General features: G+C 47.4%; 1 protein-coding gene across 4 annotated transcripts in view; it reads right to left on the bottom strand.

Annotated features, from left to right (window-relative positions):
• Positions 1 to 9,084: 9,084 nt before the first annotated feature.
• The window catches only part of Impa2 (inositol monophosphatase 2), a 29,044-nt gene continuing 19,753 nt past the window's right edge, over positions 9,085 to 18,375 (bottom strand). For 2 of the 4 annotated variants that reach the window (XM_038329985.1, XM_038329986.1), the window contains exons 5-9: positions 17,449 to 17,557; positions 15,870 to 15,920; positions 12,257 to 12,365; positions 10,824 to 10,975; positions 9,085 to 9,771 (exon numbers count right to left, since the gene is read on the bottom strand). In XM_038329985.1, the coding sequence (XP_038185913.1) occupies positions 9,656 to 9,771; positions 10,824 to 10,975; positions 12,257 to 12,365; positions 15,870 to 15,920; positions 17,449 to 17,557 (537 nt within the window). In that variant the 3' untranslated portion in view covers positions 9,085 to 9,655. The remainder of the gene's footprint in view (positions 9,772 to 10,823; positions 10,976 to 12,256; positions 12,366 to 15,869; positions 15,921 to 17,448; positions 17,558 to 18,375) is intronic. The other 2 variants (XM_038329987.1, XM_038329988.1) reach the window with 1 other exon arrangement.

Below are 18,375 nucleotides of genomic sequence, written 5' to 3'. Positions count from 1 at the left end.
AGTAATGAGATCTGGTGCCCTCTTCTGGCCTAAAGGCATACATGCAGGAAGAACCCTGTATACATAATTAATAAATAAGTCTTCTTAAAAAAAACACAGTCAAAACAGTGGTTAATCAGGTTATCTACAATGACGTTTGAAGCAAGCAGATGCAAACAGATGTTTGGACACCCTGGTGGGGCCACTTTGACCAGGGCTGGCAGTTTCTTGGGAATGTTTCTGACTTTGCTGGTCTGCATTCACCCCCACCCCTAGTTAGGTCCTTTCTAAAATGGAGTTTGTCCTGCTCCTTCACTACAATATATTTTGATCACACTCACCCCCCACTACAACTCACTTAGATTCACCTCCACCCTTTTCAGACTTCAGATACATTTAAAAACAATAACCCACTGAGTCCAGTTTGTATAGCCATTAAACATGGTTATAGAACTGACCTACCAGGACTAAATCCTAAAGAAAACATATTCTTCCCCCTCTAACAGATTCCCCCCACTCTAACATATTCTCCCACTTCTAACAGATTCTCCCCCCTCTAACATTCTTCCCCCTCTAACGGATCCCCCCAACTCTAACAGATTCCCCCCACCCTAACAGATTCTCCCCCTTCTAACAGAATCTCCCTGCTCTAACAGACTCTCCCCACTCTAACATATTCTCCCCCTTCTAATAGACTCTCCCCGCTCTCACAGATTCTCCCCACTCTTCTAACAGCCATCATTTGCCAATAGCTCTTTAGAGCGGGGTGGATCCTCCATCACTGGTTGTCCCACCGTAGAATGCTGAGTAGCTCCATCTTGTACAGCTTTTCTTTCCTTTTATTAAGATTATAACATAAACCACAGCAGCTGGGAGTGCATGGTCGCAACAGCCTTGCCACGTCCAGAGAGCACCGTTTCACCCCAGTCCCCTCCCCAGATTCTGGCTCTTACCATCTTTCTGCTTCCTTTCCGATGTTCCCTAGCTTTGGGGATGGGGGTGTATCTTAGTTAGGGTTTCAGTTGCTGTGAAGAAACACCATGACCACAGCAAGTATTATAAAGGAAAACATTTGAGAGGCTTACAGCATCAGAGCTTTAGTCCAGTATCACCACGACGGGGAACACTGCTGGAGTAGTAGCTGAGAGTTCTGCAGCTTTACCTGCAGGCAACAGGAAGTGAACTGAATGTCACACTGTGTAAGCGGGGGCTGCATTTTGTTTCCTGTTTTTGTGGGTATAGAAGTTTTTTTTTTTTAAGCTTTTTTAGGTCTTACGTGGATTCATGCCACAGAAGGTGAGCATCATTATGTAAATGGAGACTGCTCTTCATTTCCAGCTGCCCAGACCCAAATAATCACACAGAAACTATGTTTATTACAACACTGTTTGGTTTATTCGCTCAGGCTTCTTAACTAGCTCTTACATCTTAAATTAACCCATTTCTATTATTCTGTGTATCACCACGAGGCTGTGGCTGACCGGGTAAGGTTCTGGCATCTAGCTCCTTCTGCGGCTACATGGTGTCTCTTTGACTCTGCCCTCTCTCTCTCTCTCTTCCAGCAAGGCAATATTCTGCCCTACTAGAGGTCAAAGCAGCTTTAGTCATTAAACAATTAGAACACATAAACAGAAGGACCTCCCACATAAAACACTGAGCAAAGGAGACCTCAAAGCCCACCCCCACAGTGACACACTTCCTCCAACAAGGCCATATCTATTCCAACAGAGTCATACCTCCTATTAATGCCCCTCCCTATGAGTTGATGGGGGCCAACTACATCCAAACTGCCACAGGGTGTGATGTAGATGTTCCATTTGTGACTGAGCACTCCACAGACGCGTATTCTCTGCATTTTTGATCAGCCATGAGTTTCTGTATTAACTGCCACTCACCACACAAGGAAACTTCTGTCGAGGTAGGTCTGAGAGATGTAGAAATCTAGATATCCACTTAATAAAATAACAGCAGTAGTTCAACCATGGCACCTAGAAGTTCCCCAATCACGAGTTCCTGGTCAGATTTACACTACTAAGCATGCACTTTTCCCCCTGTAGAGTAGACCTTAAACCCGATCACAGAGCAGTTGGTTACCCCCTGACATTTATGCCACGATTGCATCCATGGATACATCTTGCTGGGCTACTCTATTATAGCTCATAGAGTTCACAGCTGGATAAGACTGTTAAGCTGGGCATGGTGGCACATGCCTTTACTCCCAGCACTCAGGAGTTAGATGCAGATGGATCTCCGTGAGTTTGAAACTAGCCTGCTCTATATAGCAAGCTCCGGTCCAGCTGGGGCTACCTGAGAGACCTCGATCAGAAACAAACCACCAAACAACAGCAAAAACAAAACTACCACCAACTAAAGACTTAAGTGCACTCTGAACAATCAAGTTTTATTTTTCTTACTAGAGTTCTTATTTCAAACATTTTTGACATGGCTTCTTTTTGGTTTTTCAGGGACGATCTATCACACATCACAAAATGGCATGTAATCTGTCATAAAACTGTCTCCATATGCCCACAGACACCGGGGATCACTGCCGCTAAGATTTCCTTTCTTCCAGGGTCATAAAACCTCCTCACATAAACACTGTCCAGGATGCCCGAGGAAGCTGTGGTTTGAGAGCAGTTCACCAGCACAGACAACAGAGGGCGCCATTCCCTTAGGATGAAGAGCTCTAGACAAGTGGCCAAGGGAATTATGGACAATAGGTTGCATCTACTGAGACCCAACAATAAGGAACTAAGCAATCACCTTGCAGCTTGAAGCTCCGTGAATACCCAGGACAAAGCCAACAAGCTGCTTCCCAATGCCCCGTCCGAGCAGAGCTTTGGCGCGCCAAAAGTTACAGTGTGGCTCCATGTCCGCCCTAGAGGCCCTAGAAGCTGCTTGCTACTATTTACTCTAGCATAACAGCGCATGAGGTCCTGAGACTGAATTGGCTTCTCTGCTTCTCTCGGGGAAAGCTGACCCCAAAGCCCAACACCTTCGTTTGGTTTAGGTGGCTGCCAAAGTGCCATTCATGAAACAGAATCTAAGAAAAAGCTGACAAACGCAGCCAGGAGAACGTTAAATGCCCAATCTCTCTCTCTCTCTCTCCTTCCACGTGTCTTGTTGTGCCACCCTGCCCAACATCTTTGGACAAGCCTAGTTCCTGTGGCCCAGTAGCCCTTACAGAGACCACACAAGAGGTCCGGAGTCACTGTAAACTGCCGGTATATTCTAACACAGTCCCTAGGTGTTCCTAATGTGACTGTAACCTCTTCAGACTAGTCTACTTAGGATCCCTCCTGGATCAGACCCGGCCCACTAGCGAGGAGTCATTTTCCCAGTGCAGTCCAGACATAACCTCTGCTTCCAAGGAAATCAGTGTGCAGACAGACATGAGTCCAAAGCACGTAGAGGGTTAAACAATGGTAAACTTGCCCCGTAAATGCTAGTATCATTACAATCTCTGGAAGGTCAAATGAAATGAGGGGGGGGGGGGAGAGAAAGGCAGGCAGTAGTGGCACATGCCTTCAATCCCAGCACTCTGGAGGCAGATCTTTGTAAGTGTGAGGTCAGCCTGGTCTACAGAATAAGTTCTAGGATAGCCAGGCCTATACAAAGAAACCCTGTCTCGAAAAACAAAACAAGCAACCTATACACTACATTGGAGACACATTTTAATAGCTGTACCTATTAAAGGCTTTAAGTCAATTCTTGCTGAAAACTAAAACACAAACATCCTTGGTTCCAGACTGATACTCCATGTGTGTGTGCCATGTGACCCTCAGTTACTAACATACTCTACGGTGGGGGGATGGTAAAGGCTGTGACACATCAATCACATCTCCTAGGGAGATGTGCACACCCGACAATTGCAGTGAAGCCACAGGTGGGCAGATGGCCTCACATCATCCTGAGCTGTTTTTTGTTGTTGTTACTTTTTAAATTTTATTCATTATAGTGTTCTGTCTACATGTTTGCCTGAATGCCAGAAGAGGGCACCAGATCTCATTACAGATGGTTGTAACGCACCATGTGGTTGCTGGGAATTGAACTCAGGACCTCTGGAAGAGCAGCCAATGCTTTTAACCTCTGAGCCATCTCTCCAGCCCCCTTGTTTTGTGTTTTTTGAGACAAGGTCTATGCAGCCTTGGAACTCTCTGTAGATCAGGCTGACCCTGAACTCACCTGCCTCTGCCTCTGCCTCTGCCTCCTGAATACTGAGATTAAAGACCAGTGCCAACACCCCCTGGATCCATTCTGGTTTTGGATTGGTTTTAATGAACAGCCCCAGAACTGGCTGCAGACACTATCCAGCTGATCCTGGACAGAGAGAAAAGGGGTGTCTTTTGTTGAGACTAAGTCATGCTCCTTCCTGCTGATAGCCCAGTCTCGGGAGGGTTGGAAGATGCTCTACTTGACCTGAGCAAACCACAGCCTTACATCTCTCTCCTCCAACATCCAGCTTTTTTTTTTTTTTTTTTTTTTTTTTTTCCAATTCAGCTTTCCCAGCGTTGACCTTGTCTAATGACTCTGCCTAATGACACGGAGAGAACTGGGTTAACCTGAAGGGGTCTGTGGTGGTTTGAAAGAAAATGGCCCCCAAGGGAGTGGCACTATTAGGTGTAGCTTTGTTGGAGGAAGTGTCACTATGGAGTTAGCTTTGAGGTCTCATAAATGCTCAGGATACCACTCAGTGTCTCAGATCACTTCCTGTTGCCTAAGGTCAAGATGTAGGAATTCCAGCTCCTTCTTCAGCATTATCAGCCTGCATGCTGCCATGTCCCGCCATGATGATAACTAAACTTCTGATCTGTAAGTGAGCCAACCCAATTAAATGTTCTCCTTAATAAGAGTTGCTGTGCTCATGGGGTGTCTTCATAGCAACAGAAACCCTAAGACAGGGCAGGGGTCCATCTTATTCCATTGTTCAGTCTGACACATGTGAGAGCCTCAAACTCATTTCATGTATTGGTATTTCTGCCAGAGAGGGCACACCCATCACCATTGAGAGTGGTCTCCCTAAATGGCACCGACTTGCTACATGGGAGCTAAAAGTGTTTCCCCCTCCTGCCCTACATGCTTGCTTCCTCACCATCTGATGGTGTGCTCTGGGTTCTCACCCAATCCCACTCACAGGTCCAAGGTCACGCACACTGCCACCAGGAAGCCTGGTGGGCTTGTCCATGCTGGTCCTTGGGTATCTTTCCCACCCTGCACCTGCTGCCTCATGGGCATCATGCATCTACACTCAGGAGGCTCTGGGGGAATGGGCCCCTGAGAAGCTGTTATACATTGGAGGTCACAGGCAGAAACTTCTGCCAACAAAACAAAGGCCTTAGCATGTCAAGCGGCATCTCAAGTCTCCCCACGGTGAGTGACACCAGCTCCTTCTCCACTTTCCCGCAGACACTTCCTTTGAGTCTCCCGTTCTGGCACTCTTCATGAGCAGTCTCAGTGGTGACTGCTCTGGCCTCTGAACTGTCTGTCCTGCATCTCAGCTTGGGTACTGCGTACTGCAGACCCCCCCCCCCATTTATTTTATTTATTCATTTATTCATTTTTGGTCTTTTGAGACATGTCTTGCGATGTAGCGCTGTCTGTCCTGGAACTATGAAGATCAAGTTGGCTTTCAACTCTGAGATCCGCCAGCGCCAGCCGCTGTGTCCCGAGTGCTGGAATCAGAGGTGTGTGCTACAACCACTGGTTCTGTAAATGGCTTTTCAACCAGGTAAAACCTGCCTAAATTTCAGGGTAGTCTGACAAGAGCATTTCTGGTTTTTCTAATAGGTGAGCCATCCTAGTGAATTGTGGGAGATGGTTTAAATAGCAAGAACAAAAAAAATCAGTAAAGAACTGTGCACAATAAAGTGCCTGTATATAATGTTAGGATTATTATTTTAAAATATTACAACAAAGCATTTGAATATTTTCTCATAAAAGAAATGGAAAATCACTAATATGCTTTTCTAATTTAAACATTATATAATGGAAATACATTGAAATATCACATGTATCTCATAATATATAATTTTTACATTTTATGTATTATAATTATTATTTTCTTTTTTTTTTTTCGAGACAGGGTTTCTCTGTGTAACAGCCCTAGCTATCCTGAAACTAGCTCTGAATATCAGGTTGGCCTCGAACTCACAGAGATCCACCTGCCTCTGCCTTCCAAGTGCTGGGATTAAAGATGTGCTCCACCACAGCCCAGCTATGCATTATTATTAAAAGAACGGACAAGAATGACAAAACCGGACAGACTGATACCGCTGTTGTTTATCATAGTTTCCCTTTCTGCTTCATGAAGCAGAACCTGATCATTCTGACACAGCACACTGAAGCGTTTGTCTAATTATTCTTTATCAGTAAATCTCAGGAGTCAGGTATCAGGAGAAGAACCTGAATGGTCAAAAAAGCAGCGGAGAAACGAGTGACCTCCCTCCCTCCAATCCAAAAAAGCCAAGACCTTCTGCTAAGCCTCGCCCTCCTACTTCCTGTGTCTCTCTGTCCTTAGTTCTCCAAAATCTCTATGATTAGTTTTGGTCAGCAAGTAGCTAGCTCTGCCCTCTGATTCAAAGCAAACTTTACTGGCAGTCTCAGGAGCATAAGAGTGTGTTCAAAATATCACAGAATGGCACACCACGGCGATAATTAGTTGAGAACCATAGGGAAGAACACCATGTTGTACTTGTTGAGGAAAGTTGGAGAGAAACTCACTAAAAACAAAACAAACAAACAAACAAAAAACAGAAATCCACCTGATGTTTTCCCAGGATGCCCATGGACAGTTCTGTGGTAAGGGCAGGCTAGGAACCGGAGGTTCAGCGGCTTTCCTGAGGGGGCATTAACCAAAACACAGGCCCACACCCGACTGACCCCCTGCTGTGGACAGGGCTTTTATCATCTGGTTAGTTGACAAAAGGCAGGCCCAAAACAACCTTCCTAACCTGTGACCCTTTAATACAATTCCTCACACTGTGGTGACCCCCAACCATAAAATTATTTCGTTGCTACTCCATAACTGCAATTTTGCTACTGTTATGAATCATAATGAAAATATCTGAGTTTTCCAACTGTGAAAGCCATTTGGCCCCCCAAAGGGGTCATTGCGACCCACAGGAGGAGAACCGCTGTGACAGGATGCTACCAGCAAAGCTGTTGAAATAAAGAGGCTGTTGGGGGAGTGTGTGGAAGCCAGTGAGAATCCTGAAGGCCAGGACTCAATGACCACCAGATAAGATGAATGCTATGTGGAACGGAAATAAAAATGACCTGTGTGGGAGGGTGGGTGGGGAATTTTGCTGACTTGGAGCACCACAGAAGAAGCTGGCCAGCTACATTCTTAACGTATTCCTCAAGGAACAAGTGAGCGCGCAAACAAGCAAGTGAGCCAGCAAGATCCCTGCCTGGCCCAGCCTTGGGGCTTCCCTGTTCCTCAGAGCTCTCTATTTCTCTCGGAGCGATAGGATGATGTCCGCTCAGAGTTGGTTTAGACTCAGCGACTGAGTGGCACTGAGATGCAGACACAGCTCAAGTGCTCTGAAGACCTGAGGAGCGGCTGTTCCTGCCGCTACTTATTTGAAGATCACCCCATAATCATTCAAACCCGGAGACCTTCCTAAGTACTACATCTCACAATGCATGGTGAAGCATTGGAGGTATGTCTTGTGTATCTGCATATGTGCTAGGTGCTGTTCTGATTATATGCTGAGAAAATGAAATGGCACAAATCTGAGCCTGCCAGGGTAATCAGAAGGCACCTTATTGCCAGGCATGGTGGCAAATGACTGTAATCCCAGCAGTGGGGAGGTGGGAGGCTGGAGATCAGGAGTTCAAGGCCATTCTTGGCTATGTAGAAAGTTCTGGGCCAGCCTGGGATTCAGGAGATCCTGTCTCAAAGAAACAAAACAAAAATAATTTACCTGTGAAAAAATGTGCTACTAAAACGAACATGTACGAAACAATCACACAGATAAAAAAAGCAACGTCTGCAGATGAAAAAAAAAAAGCAGAAAAAATTCCAAAAGCCATCTCAAGATGGCTGAACTGAGTTTGGAAGTATTTAGTAGCTTGAACTAGAAAAGACCAGGGCGATTGTCCCAGGAAGACAAAGGACAGAAAGCTTTGCTTTTTGCCAGTGCAGCCCTGTGTGACAATCTCCTCAAAGAGAAAGAGAACTTGACAAAGGCACAGTGCTCACTTTAGAGTCAAACAAGGGAAGTACGATAATTTCCCACTAATTAAGAACAAGGTGCCGGGCATGGTGGCGTGTGACTTTAATCGCAGCACTGGAGGGGGGGGCAGAGGCAGGGGGATCTCTGTGAGTTTGAGGCCAGTCTGGTCTACAGAGTGAGTTCCAGGACAGCCAGGGCAACACAGGAAAAACCCGGTCTCAAAAAACAACAACAACAAACAGATAAAAAAGAACAAGATCTTTCCTAGCAAGGAAGGAAAGCAGCATCTCTCTCCCTGACGGCAACTTCAGTATGGCATGTTTGGAACTGGCAGGCTCACAAGACAGAAAAATGCCCTGAGGTTTTTTTGTTTTTTGTTTTGGTTGCCCTGAGGTTTTTCACAGATATTTCAGAGACACCTGGGCCATGCCTACAGTCATGCAACAGTCTAGAGTCACAGCTTAGGTTAGAACCAGAATTCTGGTGCTTAGGGCTACAATATAGCTCAGTGGTAGGAAGCCTGTCTAACACGCAGGAGGGCCTGAATTCTATCCCAGTACCCACTCCCCACACCAAAAACAAAACAAACCAAAAAAAAAAAAAAAAGCCCAAAAAACCAAAACCAAACTCCACTGTTTAAAAAGTTGCAACTTCTAAAAGATTAAAAAAATATTTGTCACAAAATATTTTATTATTGAGCCAGGCAGTGATGGTGCACACCTTTAATCCCAGCATTTAGGAGGCAAAGGCAGGTGGATCTCTGTGAGTCTGAGGCCAGCCTGGTCTACAGAGGGAGTTCCTGCATAGGCTCCAAAGCTACACAGAGAAACCCTGTCTTGAAAAACCAAAATGAAAAAAAAATTTTTTTAGTATTGTTTTTCAGTTTCTCATTTTTCCACCTTTCAATACATGTTGGCTTCAATAAAGGTTCTTTATATATATATCATTTTAATTTTATACAGCACACTTATTCCCTGAAGGTCCGCTAAAGGCAGTATAAAAAATGGCTAAAGATGATCTATATGCACAATTAAATTCAGCCTGTAGATCAGGAGACTGATATTTAGGGGAAATGTTTTCATTGTTGCCATGGTTGGGGTGACGTCAGTAACTTGCCTGCACAGCATGGGGATTCAGGAAGCCTGAGAACCAGAGGCCGGAGGGGAACAAAGAGCAGGACGCAGTAATCCTGATTTATTGCGTTCTGTATTACCACGGGCAGGGGAGGGCCTGAGAGCAAGTTCTAAAGCTTTACTACCTGAGATTTACGTTCTGGAAAAACAATCAAGACTGCGTGACTCACGCACACCTCACAAGAGATCTGGGTTTGGCTCCGATGAAAGAACTTGTACCGACCTGAAAAAGGCTACATGAGATTAGAGAGAGATCAGCTAAGCACCGAGTCCCGGCAAGAGCCACGGCAGACGTTCGTCCTGGAGCCCTCACCATAGGGACAGCTCTTTTCCAGGGAGCTGCTGAGCCCCAGCCTCTTCTGAACCTCACTTATCATCATCCCGTCCATAGTTAATAGTTTGTAAGGCCTGAGCTATGAGTGCCGCCATCTCTCTGGTGCCAGCAGCAACGACTCGGCAGGACATGAGGTCAAGGGGTCCACCTGGAAAGCAGACAACTGAGTTATGGGAGCTTGCACAACAGTCTTGTTCGGCAACTTCTCACAGATGTGTGCAGAGAAAAACAGCTCACAGGCCTAAGGTAGAGTCCCAGGGCTGGGATCCAACAAGCAGCCAAGAAAATGAACCTGGCTGGTGACTCTTGCTACCTACTCTGCCCTAGTGGGAATGTGGCCAAGGCTGCCCCATCTTGGCGTCATGAAGGTTCTGTGAAATGAGAAGCCAGGTGAGACCAGGATGGGCGTGGAAAGCTTGTATTTCACCATACGGCAGGCTGCTGTGGCTCAGCGGGATGAAGTGCTTCTCAGTAAATCTGGGAGGGCCAAGCCTGACTACCCGAGCCGTCACAGCCGGTGATGACAAACACACAGATTCAGGCCCAGGGTGCTTGAATGGTAAAACCCAGAGTGTGAGATACTTTTTAGTACAAGACTGTCCTGTACAGTTCCCTGCCAAAGGCCAGCCAACTTCACTTTTATACAATGTGAGGAGATCCGAGCCTCTCAAAAGACAAACAGGACGAATGTGGAAGCCAGACTACGGAAGATCCACTTTCTGCACCCAGTAGTTAAAAAGTGGGCCAAAGCATTTTCACTAATAAACTCGAAATGAAAATCAAGAAGGAAAAATGAGTCTAGGCTCAGATATGCCCTAAACAAGAGGACCAGCGACTGGGACTCCATAGCACAAAAGCAGAAGGACAGAACTCCGGGCTGCAGCTCCCGGGGAAGTATCTGCTGTCTCCCGACTGCATTGTTGGCGAGAAGACATGGAAACTGTCAGTGGTGTGTGAACGTGGAATGCTGCCCCTTCAGTTACTAGCCAAGTGACCTTAACTCATGTGCGGGAAAGATAGGACCAAAGCCCTCTCTGGTTGGCCACCGCTCGCCATGCACCCCGGTGTAGTCTCACCTGCAGAATTCAGAGGAAGTGGGGGAATCCACTGTGGCGAGGACCTCGTGTGTGGTCTACATAGTGTCACCTGCTTTAGTGTCTGCTTCTGGTAGGGAGGGCGGCCAGGGGCCATAGCGCTTACCTGAGGTGTCTATCACAATGCCACCTGCTTCTCGAATGATGACTGTGGCAGCTGCCAGGTCCCAGCAGTGAAGGCCAAACTGATAGTAGGCATCAGCGGCGCCCGAGGCCAGGTAGCAGAGCGCCAAGGTGGAGCTTCCAATCACTCGGACCCTGCAGGGAAGGGAAGGACAGATGTGGGTGAGCGAGACGGCACCTGGCATGCCATGCTCGATGCTCATCCCCTCCCCGCTTTGCTAGGGATTCTGCCAGCAAGCTCAGGATAGAGTGCAGGCCTGGGTAGATGAACTTTTCCACAATGACGGTAGGGTGTCACTCAGCCTGGTAACCAGGGGCTCCTATGTGTGAACTGTGGCCAGTGCAGCCAGAGGCCTGAAGCTTACCCTACTCAACATGAGGAGGTTACATGTAGGCCTTCAAGTGGCTGGTGGTTACCACATAGATGAAGGGGAGGTGACGATGAAGTAATTTTGGCATAAACACATGTGAGAATTAAATAATCAGCAGACCTGGGCAGTGGTGGTGCATGCTTTCAATCCCCATAAGTGGGAGGCAGAGGCAGGTGGATCCCTGTGAGTTCAGGGTCAGCCTGGTCTACAGAGTGAGTTCTAAGACGGACAGCTAAAACTATACAGGGAAACCCTGCCTCAAAAATTCAATAAACAAACAATAACCAAACAAACAAACAACTGTTTATCTAGCAGGTATGTCCAACTGTGGCCATAGACCACATTTGTCTAGGTATGAATGTGACCCAACCTACTTATAAATATGATACCTTAACAGAACATCAAATGGTTAAACATTGTGGCATTGTGAGAGAGAATGGCCCCTCAGGTGCACACGGCACACATAATTGGGCTCCAGTTGGTGGAACTGTTTGGAAAAGATTGGGAGGTGTGGCCTTGTTGGAGGAAGTGTTGGCTCTGAGGTTTCAAAAGCCCACACGCCATTCCCCAGTCATCTCTCTTTGCCTTGGGGTTGTTGTCTCAAGATGTGAGCACTCAGCTGTTGCTCCAGGACCATGCCTGCCTGTTGCCATGCTCCCCACCATGATGGTCATGGATTCTAAACCTCTAAACCTGTAAGACCCAAATAAAGTCTTCTGTAAGATGCCTTAGTGATAGTATCTAGTCATAGGAATAAAAATACTCCTGGTCCACAGCAAGTCCACTGAGAGATTCTTCAAGACCCTTAAGACTCATTGGTCGAGGGACTCAAGCTTAGTTACTTGGCTTTCCAGCATAGACTAGAAGGACGTGGGACCCATCGTTTCTTCCATGGATGATGGCGCCTGGTGCGCCTCTCTGGGCCTGGTGTCAGCAGCCTCCTGTTCTACCTCTCTTGATGCCGCCTCTTCACATCCCTTGGGAGTGTTTAGCCAAGAGCACATTTGGTTTTCAACCCACTGGCTACGGGACTGAGGACCTGTACCCATGAGCCTTGGCATGCAGCAGCCGCTCCATGTTGCTCAGGAATACTTTCAGAGTATCGGGGTCACGTTTGGGCCCAATTTCTGTCAGAACCAAGGCCTTGGCGAGATCTGCAAGAAAGAATTTCCCGTCAGCACAAACACACTGAGCCCAGGCTAATTCCACGTGTCTCTCTGCTGTGATGGGCAGAGGTGAAACTAACCTGCTCTAATTCAAACTGTCACCGCCCTGCCCTGGCTGCTGAGGAGCACTTCCCAGTCTCCTCTCAGAGACACCCTATTGTAACGGAGGAGCACACAGACCTCAGGAGAACCCAGTGGCTTATAAAGACAGCCACTGTCAAGTGATCCCACACTGGCAATCTTCCACGTCTGAAGATGAAAAGGACCTCATCAAATACATCCTTCCATGAGGGTTTAAGAACTTCCTCTATCTTCTCTGATCACAGGAGTGGGTCTCTTCCTACGGAGGTGACTTAGGATCCATGGAGCAATCGGGACACAGAGGGGTGGACACCTGGAAACCGCCTTCACTCCAGGGCCAATAAGAGCTCACACCAAGGACCCAGATTTGTGAGGGGCTGACAGCACCTGAGCCGAAAGTCTAGCTTCTGGGTCAGGAGCATGACTGAGACTCACTTTGGGGGAAGTCAGGAGCAACCTGTCCCTGTGTCACATGTGCAAACTGGTCCTACCTCAGCAGGTCACACTACAGGCAGGATGGAGCATACGGGGTGTGCTCTGGTAGGAATCACAGCAACTTCACGCCTGGGGGGAACAGCCTCTACCACGTTACTTTACTCGGCAGGCCTTATTCTGTGAAACACCGCCAAGACAGCCTTCCACATCCCCCAGCTCCTGTCTATACAGGCAGGCTCTAGCTTTAGAACTACAGCAAACCAGGGGGAACCCTACACACAGCCATAAAGGCGTAAACAAAAAGAACAGAACCCCATCTCGACAGTCAATGAAAGGACACTTGAAAACCCGCCCATAAAAATAGAAATGGTGTGAAGAACAGACAGCATAAAAAAAAAAAACAAAAACAAAAACAAAAACAAAAACAAAAAACAGCAAAAGCTCAAAATCAGAGGGCACAGAGCTTAGGGGGAAAATGGAAAATACTTCAGATCGTGAATATAAAGAACATAAGCTAGGAGCCAGAGGGCAGCCCCAGGGGCTAAACTTCCTGCTCTTCCAGAGGACCACAGTTTGGTTCCCAGCACCCACACTGGATGGCTCGAAACCATTGTAACTCCAGCTTCAGGAGACTAGACGCCCTCTTCTGGACCAGGAGGGCATCTGCATGTAACAGATTCATAAGGAAAGGACACCAATTCCCTACAATAGATACCCCAAGACAGAATGCAAAGTAACAGAGTTAAGAAAAAAAAAAAATACTAACAATTACAATTCAAGAATACTTTTTTTTTTTTTTGAAGTGAAAAGAGGTGAAATAGTCAAAGAACCATGTCCCCAGGAAAACAGACTCAGCTCTGGAGTCCTAACTCAATAAAATTACTGTAGTCAAGAGATGAAACAAACAAAAACACCCCACAAAAACCCCTTTTAAATTAACAAAACACTAGAAAGATGCATCTAGGAAAAAAAACCAAAGTACCTTACGAGAAGAAAATTAAACTGTCACCAGGTACAGTGGCACTTTGGTAATCCCAGCTCTGTCACCAGGTATGGTGACATTTCTGTAACCCCAGCATTCAGAAGGGAGAGGCAGGAAGGCGGAGTTTCAGGCCAGACTAGGTTACACAGTGCGATCCTGCCTTAAAAACAAGTCTATTTTTGAACTATTCACTTTCACCAACACTATCTGCACCAGCACGCAAGGGGGACATTTTAGACATTTGACACAGAAGAGGCGAGCCTTGGATCTTATTGCTAGAAAAACAAACTTACAAGTAAAAGGCCCATGATAAGCTACACTGAACACAAGGAAGTCTGACGGCACTGTTCTCATGAACCCGTCTTGAGGGGTCAACTAGGCTTCTTCTCTCAAAGTGTGGTTCCCATCACTTCCCACCGGTTGCTCCATTAGCATCGCCCATTAAGCCGGGGTATGTCTGTCCTCTTTGCTAAGCTGCCTTTGACAACAGCAAACACGGAGGTGGGTGTCCCCACAGTAGCCCACGGCCTCACTATCCCAGCTGGCGCTATTATCTCCTGTCACACACAGTAGGAGAACAGCCAGTGTCCTTCACAACCATGAAGTTGTGAACGTTAGCAAATGCATTAAATCTTGAACTATAAGAAGATTTTTCTTTGGAAGTAATCTTTACAGTAAGGAGGCAAGCAGCCAGGAGATTTTTTTTAAAGATTAAAAAACGTATTTATTTTTATTTCATTCGCATGGGGTTTTGCCTGCATGTATGTCTGTATGAGGGCACTGGGTCCCCTAAAACTGGAGTTACAAGCAGTTGTGAGCCGCCATGTGGGTGCTGGGAAGTGAATCTGGGGTCCTCTGGAAGAACACTCAGAGCTCTTAACCACTGAGACATCTCTCTGGTCCCCATAAAGACACGGTTTAACCAACCAACCTTCCTTCCTTTCTTCCCCTCCTTCCTTCTTTCTTCCTTTTCTTTCTTCTTCTTTTTTATTTTGGTTTCTTGAGACAGGATTTTTCTGTGTATCTCTGGCTGTCCTGGAATTCACTTTGTAGATCAGGCTGTTCTCAAATTCAGAGATCTGTCCTGCCTCTGTCTCCCTAGTTCTGAGATTAAAGGTGGCGTGCGCCTCCATGCCCAGCTGTCAGAGGATTTTGATAAACTAAAATTATTAGGACTTGAGTATTTGGAAGTGAAAAAGTGAAAGCACCAATGACCAACAGCATCAGGTTAAATTCAAGCGGAGCTTGGCATCTGGGAGAGCTTGTGTTGGGCGTGGTAGTGCACGCTTGTGATCCAGCACTGAGGAGCCAGAGGTGGAAGGGCTGCTGTATGTTCAAGGCAGGTCTGGCCTTCAACAGGAGAGCACATTTCAAACATCAAAACAAAAGAAGACAACTTTGGAAAACTTGTATCTTTCCCAAGAGCTAAAGACTTCAGACCTCCTGTTCCTCCTCCCAAGTGCTGGATTATAGGCCTGCACCACCCTGCTACCAACAATCACAGCCTAGAAAAAAAAGAAAAAAGAAAAAAAGGACAGATTCTCTCTATTACGTAGCTCTGGTAGTCCAGCCATTTGTCCTGCAAACCAGGATGGCCCTGAACTCACGGAGACCCACCTGCTTCTGCCCCTACTCCCCTAAGGACTAGGATTAAAGTCCTCCAAGATCATGGCCAACTCAATCTATCTTCCACCTGAAGCTGCTTTTGAGCGTGCCAGCTTGGGTTCTGAGAGGTTACCTGACTTGCTCTAGGCATAGCCTCAGGAGTCGTCAGCCTATGTACTGCCCAGAACTCTGACATCCATGAGCAGAGCTGAGAACGGCACACTGGACGTGTGGTCACAAATGTGCTTTGGCAAGGTGAGGGCACAGTGTGGCAGTGTGCAGAAGGGAGGTGAGTGACCAGTGGGGATAGACGTTTTAGGGACAGGCTTCTTTCTACCCAGTAATGTGGAAGCCAGCCCAAGTCTCCCCCTTGCGGGGTTAGGAGGTACCCGAGCAGAGGTGGGTGGGTCTCTCAGAGACGGCAGTCACCACCGGACGACCTGTGAAGGCAGCCAACCAGAAAGTGGGTGTGTGAATAGTTTAGTGTCCTATCAAATGAAATCTGGAGCAAAGTTCACCCAGGCATGTTTAATGATCAGCTTCCTCGCCCTGCATTTCCCAGTTAGGCTTGGACGGATGCCTTTTGCCAGCATGGCTGGAACTAAAACCACTCCAGAGCCAAACTAAACACTGGCAGAAGGAGAAATGGGGCAGGTACTCTTTCTGGCCCACTGACTGGCCAATCGTCCTACTGGGATGCCACACAGGGTCCCTGTGAGTTCCACTTCCTCTGCTCTGGTCCACACATGCTCTCCCAGCCTCTCTCCCCAAAGGCCTATGAACACAACCACACACAGCGCCTTCACACACAGCCAGTAGGTCAGCTCCTCACAGGCAGGCTTGTGCTGCCCTGGGACACCAGCGTTAACTAAGGAGGATGAAGCAGTGGGGAAGTAGAGAGAAGCTGACATGGAAAGGAACTGCTGAAGATAAAACCAGCAACGGGCACAGGGAAGAGGCTGTGAAAGGCAGCAAACAGGCTGGGAGCCAAGTGCTGTCATCTTGGAACTGATGCCAGGATCAGCAAACAGAAAGCAGAGACTAACTTTGGGGCTCTTTATGTATGTACAGCCTCTGACACTCAGACAGACAAGAGCCAAGGCCGTGACTGCCGCCCATGTCCTGTCCTGAGCTGCAGAGCAAACTAGGGCATGCTAGGCAAGATACTCCACCATCAGCTTCACCCTGAGCTCTCGTGGCCTTTCCAGACTCAGTTACGTGTTCGCGCGGGGGTTTTAAAGTCTACCTCTCCCACAGTTCTTTCTCTCTAGGCTCCTTTTTTCTTCTCTGAATCTGCACACTGCCTTGTCTCCACCTCACCAACATACACGAAATTCCTGGCATTTCTCTGTTGCCCATCCTACCTATCCTATAGGCGAAAAAAAAAAAAAAATACTCGTTTAGTCACTGTGGGACAAAGGGAGGACGGAGAGCCCCCAACTGGCACATTGTTAATGGCGGGCAGCTCCACGGTTTAGCTCCCACAAGGGAACAATGTCCTTGAGTCTCTCCATGGACAGCCGTAATCTTGGTGGTAGGCCTGAGGCACGTGCAAACACTGCCTCTCTACGGTAGCTCATCCCCACCGCGCTCGCCCCTCTAACACCCTGGTCAGAGACCAAATGTGAATGGCTGTGGCCATGGGTACCGCTGAGCTGTGCCCGGATGCTCTGCTGGTCCTCTTGGCTACTCTCTTAGTCCCACCAGACCAAACTGTAACCAGTAATTGCCACTTTAAAAGATGACAGATACAGGGGAGGTAATAATGAATTCAAAGCTCCTGACCGCTCAGGCATTAGCACTACACGGAATAAGTTGTGTCTATTTCCACTAGGGCCATGGTACCCCTAAAAAGAGCTAGAACTCTCTGCACTCTCGCTACCACCATCTGTGTAACGGTGACACTGGGCACCTCCCATTCACCTGTCTCTATCCGAAACAACCTGAGAGGAGCTGAATGAACCCCACCTGTCTCCCTGGAGACCTGGAGCCGCTGGCCGTTGCAGAAGGCACCCTGGCCCCTCCTGCCGGTGTACAGCCGCTCCTCTGTGCAGTGGTGAATCACTCCGAATTCCAGCTATAAGGGGCAGGAAGAAAGCGGACGCACGTCACTCCTTGACACGGAAGTAACAGCAGTCTAAAAATGAAGGCTCCTCTTAGAGCTGGAACCAGAACCGTGACAATGACAATGGAACAGAAACCACTTTCCAAAAAGGAATGGAGAAAAGCCGGCTTCAAACTACACCTGGACATGAAAGCAAGCCGTTTCTTAGATGAACATGTTAAAGCTGTATAAATACTAATAAAACCATATAAACGTTATCATAATAAAGTATTGAAAGTTTCAATCTTTAGAATGGCCTCTCTCTCATCACCCTCTACCCTTCCTTCCTCTGGCTGTGACTGGAAAAAAAAAAAAAACCAGCTTAAGTTTTCTCCAGGTTGCTGGTGTGTGAAGAGCTGAGCACACATCCATTGAGGCAACGGACACAGGAACCCATGGACAGCCCCAGGGAGCATAGTTACTGCCCAGAGAGGGTCCCTGTGCAGGCAGAATCAACAGTGACAAATTAGACAAAAGCTTCCAACAAGTGGAAGTGACGAGCCTCCCTCTCTAGGACTGTTCTCTCCTCTCCTGCCTGCTTTCACCACCTGGAGTTAATACACCCCAGGCGTGATGTCAGGACCCGCATGCCCAGCTTTGGAGAGGTCAAGATGCCTTAGCCGAGTCTTAGGTATCCCTGAGGTAAGCTTAGCCACTCAGAAATGGGTACCCAGCCTACAGTACAGGCTTGATTGCTGGAGAGGACTTCCCAACAGTGTGTGGCTCTCCAGCAATACTTTCTAGATATCCCTTGCTAGTCTTCGTGACAACACCAGACAGAGAAAGTAATG

The sequence above is a fragment of the Arvicola amphibius genome, chromosome 5, assembly GCF_903992535.2.
Source record: "Arvicola amphibius chromosome 5, mArvAmp1.2, whole genome shotgun sequence".
Taxonomy (NCBI): Eukaryota; Metazoa; Chordata; class Mammalia; order Rodentia; family Cricetidae; genus Arvicola; species Arvicola amphibius.
Note: the sequence above shows the minus strand (reverse complement) of the source record. Positions and strands in the feature narration are given on the sequence as shown.